The following is an 11,237-nucleotide window of genomic DNA, read 5'->3' as shown; positions in this document are numbered from 1 at the left end:
ACAAATAATCAATGTTTCACAACTTGGATCAACACTCAGAAATTTGAACTCCAACATTCTTTTATGAGGATCATGCCACAGTAGAATGAGATTTAGACAGTTTCCGTAATTTAGAATTCGTTATAGAACCCAAAAAAATGTCGAAAATCAACTTACTACTGCTAAGATACATTAAGGACCAATTTCGTAATTTTCCCTAAAACTTTCGTATATATCCCCATTCACACGCCTTCAATCCTCACCAACTCCTCTCCGTTTCCCTTCAAACTTATTCATCCATTTCTTGCCCTAGAACTCCAAGAAAAAAAATGGCTATTAGAAAACCAAACAAACTGCCACAACCTGCAGTTTTGAAGCAAATTCTCAAAAGATGTTCAAGTTTAGGCAAGAAACATGGGTTTGATGAAAATAGTCTTCCACTTGATGTCCCAAAAGGTCATTTTGCTGTTTATGTTGGAGAATACAGAAGCAGATATATTGTTCCCATTTCATTTTTGACTCATCCTGAGTTTCAGTGTCTTCTCCAACGTGCAGAAGAAGAGTTTGGATTTGATCATGAAATGGGACTCACTATCCCTTGTGAAGAAGTCGCTTTTCGATCTCTAACATCGATGATCAGATAATACGGGCCTATTTTTTCATAGTCAGTCCCAAGCCCGGGTAAAGGATGTGGGTTGATGATCAATCAGTGCCAAACTTTGTCAAATCTAACGACACGACGATTCGTAATACACATCTGTTGTTGTTAGAGAGAGATGATCAAGATGACGCTCAGAATTGCTGTCTGCTTCTCTCTTTTTTAACATCTTTCTTCACAGTAGTTTGATCATTTTTCCATTCGGGTGGGTGTTTGTATTTTTCTTGTGACTTTTCAAGTCCCAGACCAAAGAAAACCCATGAATATTTCTGGGTTAAATTTGTAAAAAGTTTTGAATTCTTTTTCCAGAGTTGTTTTCCTTACAACCTGAGAAAGAATTTGATGTTTAAGGAAAGACTAAATTATGTCCAGTGATTGAATTATTGAATGTTGAATAATACTTTCGAATTCGTAAGGTGAATTTGACGAATATAAACGATATTGAAAACGAAAAAAAAGAAAAAAAAAAATGAAAGAAAGAAAGAAGAAAAAAATAGGGCTGTAAGCAAAAACCAGAAAATCGAATCGAAATCGCATTTTAGAAATCGTAGATTTGGTGCCATGTAGACCCGGTCAACGAAATGGTTTTGACCCAAATCAAATCGGTCAAAATGGTTTGGTTTAGGTTTGAGAATTTTAATTGCGGTTTAAAATCAAACCGGACCAGCGAAAAAATATATAAAAATAAAAAATGAAAAAATGAAAATTTTTGAAAAATCATCCAAATATGTAAAATTTCATAGTTTTGTCATTTGTGGGTATTTTTATTAATTCCTAATTTTCTAATACAGATTTATTATTATTATTATTATTATTATTATTATTATTATTATTATCATCATCATCATCATCATCATCATCATAATCATCATCCAATAATCCTAATATATATTTAATAATTTTAAGACTAACATAATCTATCAAAAGTCTTTTTTCTCTTCAAAATTTAGATGAATTCCAATCGACACCCAACATAGTTTTGAGCCACCGGCACCACACACTTTTTTTCAGATTTTTCACACCTCTTCAAAGTCGAATTGAAGTCCATTATACCAAATCGGAGACAAAAAGATCCTAGACCTTCGATGATAATATTTGCTTCAAATAAAGTTTCAGATCAATAATTTTTTAGAGCAAACTAAGGTAAGAATCTGAAATTAAATGTGTTTCGTAATATCATACAAACGTAAATTTGTATAATTGTTATGTTTAGATATTATAAACAATTGTTTTATTATTGTAGTTGGTTATTCTCTTTGTTTAACAATATTTTTTTTCAGATATGATGATCACGAGATCTTGTTGGATATCATTATTTTTTTGGACCTTATATCTAGTTTTGTAGACTTGTATTGTAACATTATTGTATCGTCATTAACCTAAAAAAGGTGAACAAAAATTTTAAAAAAAAAACTATATTTTAGTTTATTATGATTTCACTTTGATTTAATTAATATATAAATTTTTAATTGATATATTTAGCCTCTGTTTGAACCATATTTTTCATATCATTATAATGAGAAAATTGACTATTGGAGAGGAGGTTGGGTCCCACACATGAAATAGCAAGTCAACAAAGGCGGCTAGACTTGTGGAATAACGATCCAAATTTTCATTTTTTTGTCCCAAAAATTTGGTTCAAATAGGGGCTTAGTTTGTTTTAAATTTATTACTAATGAGATATAAATATATATTAAATTCAATGAATTAATGACATAAAAGTAGATGGACAAAAAAATATATGGCGAAATGGACGGTTTAAAATCGGACCAAACCGTTAGGTTTAGGTTTGAGTTTTTTTCAAACCGTTCAAAATGGTTTGGTTTGGTTTGGGTTTGGGTTTTTCTCAAACCGTTTTAAACGATTTGATTTGAAAATTTGTCAAAAATCGGTAAAATCAGACCGCTTACACTCCTAGAAAAAACTAAATTTTGTTCGTGCATTGATGGATGGAAAAGTGTCTTGTATTAGTGAAGGCAATAACTATACTCATCCTTAATATAGACAACTTTACTCATTTCATTGAATTAAATTAAACATTTTGCCTCGTGAATTTTACCATTCTATTAATATATAAAGTCAAAGACATAATAAATAGAAGCCGGCTTAGAGTTTGTTTAATCTTTTGTTTTTGTTTAATTGATATTGGAATTATGACTTTATATACTTGTGAAGTGTTTAGTATATAATACAATTTCGATTAGTTTGAATCAATTTTGATCAAGTGTCAATTCATTTTATGTCAAATTAAGACCTTTAAATTATCAAGACTATTTTACACTGTGCACGTTATTACTTGACGACAATGGAATATTAACCCATATTTATGGGACTGCAATAAACGAAGTTTCATTTCAAGTTCAAAATGAAAGAAAGGGCCCTATTTGAAAGTCGAAAATTGAGATCTTATCAATAGAGTTTGCAGGGTCAAGTCGATTGGCCCAAGTCATGGCTGAGCTATCCAGTCAAATGTCATTAAGTTAGGTGGGTGGTGTTGGCTACAAAATTAATTGTTCCACAACCCGTTATCCAAAACAATTTTTGGAACATTACCACCACTTCTTTCTTGAAAAAGAGACGACCTTGACAACTTGATTAATCATGTCTCTCAATAAGTTTATCATCTAACATAATTGTCCTCTATAATGTCATCTAATAAGTTATATCTTCATGGCTTTTCTAGAAGTGACTCGACTAGCTAAATCCAGTTTCAATTACCTTTTATTTATTTATTATTATTTTATTTTATTTTTATAACTCAGATGTCTAAACTTCTCCTGACTAATCCTGAAGAGTGGCAGTTTTCCCCTAGTTCGCCATCTAGGTAAATTCGAATGCGATCACCACTTATACACACTTAGGTCGGATATTCGGGATGCAGTTCTCCTCCCTATAGACCTACCTTTACTCGTGCGGATAGGACTCTCATAGAGACGATAAAGCGCACCATAACCTTGCCTCTACAGGACAACTGCTTTCGGACATAAATGTTACTTCCAGCTGTCGCAGAGATTCGAACCTCCGATACTTCATATAGAATCCTCCTGTTTTACCACTGCACTATGCTTGTGGGGGCTTCAATCACCTTTTATTTGTTTTTACTGACAGTGGAGGTTACTGACAGTAGAGAGGATGGTGGCCGCAATAGTTGGAGGTTGTGAAAAATGAAGATTGTGATGATTCGTATTTTATTCTTTTAATTGTTTTTGAAGAATTGGAGGTGGCTGACTTAGAGTGACAATGAGTTTAACTTCTTGTGAGCCTATTGGACCAGCTCAATAAGGCTAGCCCATGGACCCTGGATGACTAGGGTTCGAAATTTGTCAATGTGCTGAGTCAGCACAGCTTGTGGATTTTACGAGTCTGTTCTGTTTGGGCTGCTCATAAAAGGCCATTGTCAAAACATGCTGCAAAAAATGCTCGTCATCTTTATAATTTGATTTTTAAATTTATCAAACGTTGGCGTAAATTTAAGTTGTGCAATTTGAAAATACCAATTAACAATTAAAACAAAATTTAGGACATTTTTTGTCCGAAAGGATCCACATGCTAATTTCTAAATTGCAAATTTCGAGATCATGGCAAATTTTGTATATTAAAAAATATAAATTTTGTATACAAATTGAATCCTTGTGCATCTGAAGTGTATAACCTCTTATGGCCGTGTTGTTGCACAATTCTTTTATTAACGAATTGAGTGCTAAAGATGCGAGGTCACGTAACTTGAATCATAGACTTTGAAATTTGTTGAAAGTTTGATTTGCTTGGATGTTCAAAAGGACTTAAATCGGATTTGATTTGAATAAAACTTTTATATCCGGGACTTGGAACTTGTTTCGATTGTACTTGAGGAAGTTTTTGATCTTCTTGAAATTTTTGAGTTTGGACTTAAGAGATTTTTTTTTCTATTCTTCCTGCTAATATTTTTTCGTTCTTGCACTTCAAATTTTCTCATGGACTTGTGTATTTGCCTTAAACTTGGGAAAATATCATATTAATAGAGAAATCTTGTAACCACCCCATTTTGTAAATAATTTTAATTAAATTATAATGGCTTTATAAAACTGAAAATTACATACAACCAGAATTTTCGAGATCATAATTCAAAAATTAGATTTAAAGTTTGTTTATACAAAAATTGGATCTTAATTCAAATTTTTAGTATTAATAATAATATTATAAAATCAATTAATCCACTAAACTCTAATTAAATGTCCCTTCTTTTGCTCTCTATCTCTGGTTAGGGTTAATCAAGCGGGTTTAGACTCTCTACACTGCATTTGAAAGTCCACTAGATTCAATGGCAAAATCAGATCGAGGCTACTGCGCGTCGCCGCCCAGATCAAGTTTGAACTCTTCCCGCTCACATTCACGTTCTATTTCTCACTCTCGTTCGCACTTCTCGGAGTCTCGGACTCCAATTCCAATTCCAGCTCTAACTCCATTCCATATCCTCGTATGCCTCTTCCTCTCGCAGTGCTGGCTCACAGACCCATAACCCCCTCATAGGAGAAAAAGGTGTTGTCGAGCTGGTTGTAATGTTGGCGGTCCGATAAGTTGGTGGTGGTTGTGGCATTGCATCGCTGTTGCCACGAAGTCACGGCCTGGTTGTGCAATTTTTGGATCTGATTTTTTGGTGGCCTTTAAGTGGTGGTGGTTGTGATGTTGGCTGTTGTGATTAGATGATGTTGGCGGTCTAGTGAAGTGAAGGTGATGTTGGTTGTGATCATGGTGGTCGTGGTCGTGGTCGTGGATAGGATGGGATGGAGTGGGGTGTTTGTAACCAATATTTGATTGATTGTGACCAAATTGGTTAAATTATTATCAATAATAATATGTAATCTAAAATAAGTAATTGTGACTTATAATTTATTAAATTATGATCGAAAAATAACATAACTAATTAATTTAATAATTTGTTATCATTAAATAAGTTGTGACTTATAAAATTTGTGATTTTTGATCAATAAATAAATTGTGATCGATACATTTTTTATTTGTGACCGATGAATAAATTGTTAACTATAAAAAATTTTATTTGTTACCGTGAAATAACCTGTGATATATAAAATTTTGATTTGTGATTGATAAATAATTTTTTATTAAATTATAAAAATTGTGATCATATATATTTAATTTAAAAATATATATTTAATTAATTATTTCACAATTACAATTTAATTAATTTCTAATTTATAAAATTTTAAATATTATTTTTTTAATTTTTGAAATGAATCATACATAATCTCTTAAATATGAAATTTTCAATCTTTAAAAGGTGGGATAGGCCTTAGTGGGGTTTAGGCTTTAATAGATTTAAATGAGCTATTTATTTTTAGTGAAAATATACTATTCACTTTCTTTAAATTTAAAATTCAAATTGTATTAGTACTATTTTTAAATTAAAAATGTACCACATTTTTTTTTTTTTGAGAATACACATGCATAATAAAAATAATACACACTCACCACACCACCATCAACCAAAACACTCAAACAATTGCCATCACCATCGACCACCATCGAACACCGTTGTCTAGAAAAACTACCACTGCGGCACCACCACATATTCCTTCCACTTTTCCATTGTCGTTGCCATCAAATCTTTTTACAATTGCTCATGACCGAGGGCGGACGCTTGAGTCATTGGCGTTCGAACGTCTTCTTCTAGCCTTGCCTGGCACTCCAATAGCATTTACAACGGTGCAGTACCCTTTTACAAGCCTCAATTATAGCTCGACAATTACCTCACAAACCTAGGTGATAGGGTAAGGGCAGGGGTACTCTTTTATCATCCAGCAATCATGCTTGGCTTCCTTATGATACCAGAAATCAATTCTTCTATCTCTGAAAAAGAGAGGGACTTATAATCACTATAATCATTTCAGTTGCTAAAATTAAAATAAAAGATTCTTCTGTATTCTTGTTTTATTTCTGCATATAATGAATCTGATTTGTGTATCAAGCAGGCCTTTTTTCACTACAAAATGATGGTCATGCTCTCATTAACCAAGGTGCTGCTGTTCTACTTTATCATTTGTTCAACTATTATTTTTTTCTTCTAATCTCCTCTTTTCAAGTATTATCACTAAATTGCTTGCTTGTCTTGATGTTATGCTAACATTTTATAATTTATATATTCACAGCAGACACAAATAGAAGTACCCAATCATTGCAGATAACTCCTAGCTCAAATAAGGTTTCATCACTCTCTTTGGAGCACTACGTAAAAGGCAACAACAATAACAAAAATTCAAAATTTTTTGTGCGGTCACTTGACCCTACATGATCCCACGTGGGTCCACCAGTGCCCATGACGTGGAACTAATTTCATTTATGAATCAAGTTCTAAAAATCAGATCTCATTTTGGATTTAAATCTTGAGAATTTCAAAGAGCTTAATCCAAGATTTTTATTTTAAATTTTAGAAATTAATTTTGTGGTGGGTGTGAGGGTTTGACTGGATGGTGGTGCGATAGTGGCAGTGGAGCCACATTGGTGTTGAAGATGGAGATAGGCGACGAGATGGTTTCTTATTTCTTGGTGGTACATGGTAGTGATCACTCCATTCTCTTTCTCTATCTCCATTCTCTTTTTCCCTCCATTATCCACAGATGCTATACCACGCTGGAGAGCACCTCTATCTCTACTCTCTCTTTCCCTCCATTTCATCCTCGAAGCATACGCATTGTTGCGTGCGCAGCGATCATCGTCGATGCAACAGCGATAATAATGTAGTCGCCATTGCGCTCAGAGTCTAGTGGTCATCGTTGCTAGACAGCCGCCATCGTCAACCGGATCTGGTTTTGCGATTGATGGTTGTACAGTGATTTTAGATCTTATTTTGCAGTAGTCGTGTAGTTATTTTAGATATGATTTTGGAGTGTTTTTTTTGTGGTGGTGGTGGTGAGGTTGCAATGGTGATAGCTGTGTCGATTTTCTGCGACGTTGTGCGTGATATGAGCGACGATGCTACAGTAGTCGTTGCACTATTTGGGGAAAATATGGAGTTTTTGGGTTGGTGGTGTTTCGCTGGTATTGTTGTTGGCGGTGTTGGTGAGATGATGGTGGTCACGACAGTGATTGATAATTTTGGATTTGATTTTTTAGTGATGTTTGGGTTGTGGCGATGGTTGTGACGTTGACTGTGCCACTGTGGTGGTGATGTTGACGATGCTAGTAAGGTAGTAGTGGTAGGCAATGACGGTGATGGTGGTGCGATGGTTGTGGGTGGGATGGCGTGAGGTGGGGTGGGGACGAGATGTTTGTGATCAATTATTTGGTCGATTATGATCAATAAATTGGTTAATTTGTAAATAATAAATAATATGTGACCAATTATTTGAGATTATAACCAATAAATTAGATGATTTTATAATCGATAACTGTGACGAATAAATAATATGTGATCTAAAAATTTGAATTGTGACTTATAAAATTTGTGATTTGTAACCTATAAAAAAATTGTGAAATACTTTTTTATTTTATTTTTGATCGATGAATAAATTGTAACAAATAAAATTTTTCATTTGTAATCGTGAAATAATTTGTGACCTATAAAATTTTTGATTCATGATCGAGAAATAATTTGTGAGCAATTAATTCAATAATGTGTGACCCAATAGTATAGAATTATGAAATTAATATTTTAGTTAATAAAATATATTTTTAATTACTTATTTCATAAATAAATTTTAATTAATTTCTTATTTTTGAAGTTTTAAACCTTATTTCTTAATTTTGAAATAAGTCACACTTAATCTCTTAAATATGAAATTTTCCCTAAAAGAAATTTACCTAAAACAAATTATATGGGCGTGGGACAGCCTTAGGGTTTTCATAGGCGTTGGTGGTGGAATATTTTGACGCCATTTTTTTAAGGTATTCACTTTTCTTTTTCTCTTTTTGATTATCGGCTTGGTGGTAGTGGCAACGGCGTTGATCTAGTCGTGGGAACGAGTTTCTCTTTGTCGTTAAATTGATGGCTAGGCTGGTTGTATTCTCGAAAGGCAGCACTTTCTCTAGAATGGATCGATCAAGAAGTAGTGAAAAGCAGACTTGTTTAGGAATCATTTTTTTATCCAAACCATGAAGTTTTTTATGGCTGATCTAAATTCAACATGTGTGGCACGTTATTATGAGATTTTATTAAGTATCTTAAAAATGTTATTTTAAGATGAATCAATACTTAATAGATTTTCAGATTATTTATGAAATATGAGTTTTTTATTAAATGAGAACATTTTCGGTTTTTGTCAAATATGGACGGTATCTAATTAGATAAACCGTCATCGTCAGCAATTAAATTCCTTTTAGGGGTGGGTATTCCTATAGGAATCCAACCTCCCAAACCAAATCATCGATTTTAGAACAAAAGAAAAATCGAGCATCAACTGAGTCCCAAATGGTTCTTGGTTCTCAAACCGTGACTATGGGTACTCAATTCTAGAACTGAATTTAACCTTTTATATAATCTATTTATTTTTTATAATTTATTCATCATGACTCAATGAAAAGATTGGATGCAAAGGAATCGATGGGATTGTAGAATCTAGTATTTTCTTATTTTTTTTGTTCTAGTTTTTGGTTTGTTCTTTGGGTATGTAGTTTGGTGGCGTATTTTACTAGAGAATATATGGCGTGTGCTACTATGGAAGATATTGGATGTTGTTTGGTGACTTATTTATAGTGGATTAAAAAAATATTGAATATATATTTGGAGACATTTTATTTCTTATATTTCTGCTAAAATTTGTATTGTCAATTTGAACTTTTTTTTATTTTTTTGTTATGTATAGAACCTTCCGAGCCAGAATCTACGATTCGAGGTCAGTTCTAATAATTATGAGAACCCAAAAAGTTATATTTACGAAATATCATAATAATTGGTGATTCAAGGTATTGAAATACTTGTACCAATCCAGCCGACGCCCATGCGTAATACTTCTAATAAACTTTCGTCAATTAAATCTTTGTAGAGTTATTGATTATGTTTGGTATTGTCTATGTCAAAAAGCAAAAATATGTATGATAGAGTGGCAATAGATTGGATTAAGATGCAATTTTTTACATTTGTGTTAAGCTTCGATCTATAAGGTAAGTCACGTGATAGTTAGCTAAGCAAAAAGTCACGGAAGATTCGTACTCTACTTCGTCTCGCACTTTTAGGTGGAAAGAAAATGATTTTAAAGGAATTGAATTGCGTAGAACTTGTTTTATTGAGATTTGTCAATTAAGAGACTGTTTGAGCCACATTATAATGAGAATGAGAATGAGAAATAGAGTCGTTATGGGCCCCACACCAGAGATAGAAATTTAAAAAGGTGACTTGATGTGATGGATAACGGTCATATTTTTCATTTTAATGAGGTAAAAATGTGGCTCAAACAGGGGCTAAATGTATTTGATTATTGTAATTTTTCACATGGAAAATGTTGAAATTTTGAACCTCCTGATATTCTTCTGGCTTTATTTTTCATGAAAATTGTCAACTAAATTGATAGATTTTTTCACAATTGTAGATAAAATTTGTTTTCATTGCAAAAAAAAATGAAAAATCCAATTTTCACCAAAACCAAAGGAATTGGAATTCCTTAAAAACCAAGAAAATGGCATCATGTGATGGAGAAGTGGAAAAGTAATTTCACAGAAAATTTTGGTCATCAAACAACACAAATCGGGTGAAAAAAATTTCCATTTTCCATGGAAACTGGAGGTATCAAATAGGCCCTATGCTCTTGTTTGAGTCCTATTATTTAGAAAAAATGTATTATTAAATAGTATTTTGATATCATTTTTATAATATATTCTTCAATAAAACAATATTACACGTAAATTTAAATTTTTTTTATATTTTAACCACACATTTTACATCAATATACTATTCAAAAATATATTTTTATGGCAAAAATGGGGCTAAAAGAAGTGTTAAATTTCTAATAAACTTAAATCAAGGGCAATTTCTGAATTTCCAAAAATACCCTCATTCAACTAAACGGATAAATACTAGTTCCCTCCCTCTGAACAAAATCCACCCTCTCGTAAGGTCTGTAATGTCGAACCTTTTAATACACAATCCAATCATCACAAAATCATGTTCAATTCCAACCTCTAGAAGATCCACACCATGGATTTACCCAATTGCGTTTATGCCTCTCCTGCGTCCGCCGCATCGGATTATTGGCCCCAGCACTTGCTATGGCAGGAACTCTATTATCAAATGTATGGCGAACCCTAGGAGAGTGAAAATGGTGGCGAAGCAAATTAGGAGAGAGCTTTCTGATATGTTACTCACTGACAAGGTTTTGCAATATGCGGTTTTGCCCGAAGCAGCTTTGGGCGCGGATAGATATCTGTCCTCACTCACTACTATCAGTGATGTTGAAGTTTCAGCTGATTTGCAGGTTAGATTTTTTACTGGTGAGAGTTTTAAGCTATGCCTTTGGTTGTTAATTGGCTAGGCTGCATGGGGAAGTTAATTTTTTGAGTTTCCAAAATGTTTCCTTGAGTTTTAGAAGAGCTTCGGTTTCCGAAACGTGGACAGAAAGCAAAATGCTGCATTTTAGAAGTTTCGTGCAACATAGACTATTAGTACCATTGT

At 33.0% G+C, this 11,237-nt stretch overlaps 2 protein-coding genes across 2 annotated transcripts in view; both read left to right on the top strand.

The window, feature by feature from the left end:
• The first annotated feature begins 225 nt into the window (after positions 1–225).
• Positions 226–1,047, top strand: LOC111412088 (auxin-responsive protein SAUR50). The gene has a single exon (XM_023042847.1). It carries the CDS (start codon positions 309–311, stop codon positions 621–623), a length of 315 nt encoding a protein of 104 aa, XP_022898615.1. The 5' UTR covers positions 226–308; the 3' UTR covers positions 624–1,047.
• Positions 1,048–10,641: 9,594 nt separating this feature from the next.
• Positions 10,642–11,237, top strand: part of LOC111412086 (probable ribosome-binding factor A, chloroplastic) — a 6,024-nt gene continuing 5,428 nt past the window's right edge. Inside the window, exon 1 of the mRNA XM_023042846.1 lies at positions 10,642–11,040. Within this exon, the coding sequence (XP_022898614.1) occupies positions 10,690–11,040 (351 nt within the window). The 5' untranslated portion in view covers positions 10,642–10,689. The remainder of the gene's footprint in view (positions 11,041–11,237) is intronic.

The sequence above is a fragment of the Olea europaea genome, chromosome 16 (genome assembly GCF_002742605.1).
Source record: "Olea europaea var. sylvestris chromosome 16, O_europaea_v1, whole genome shotgun sequence".
Taxonomy (NCBI): Eukaryota; Viridiplantae; Streptophyta; class Magnoliopsida; order Lamiales; family Oleaceae; genus Olea; species Olea europaea.
This window is presented reverse-complemented; position numbering and strand designations above follow the sequence as displayed.

What these genes read in the sequence shown, in the direction of transcription:
- LOC111412088 (XM_023042847.1), top strand. Translation starts at nt 309, where the DNA reads ATGGCTATTAGAAAACCAAACAAACTGCCACAACCTGCAGTTTTGAAG.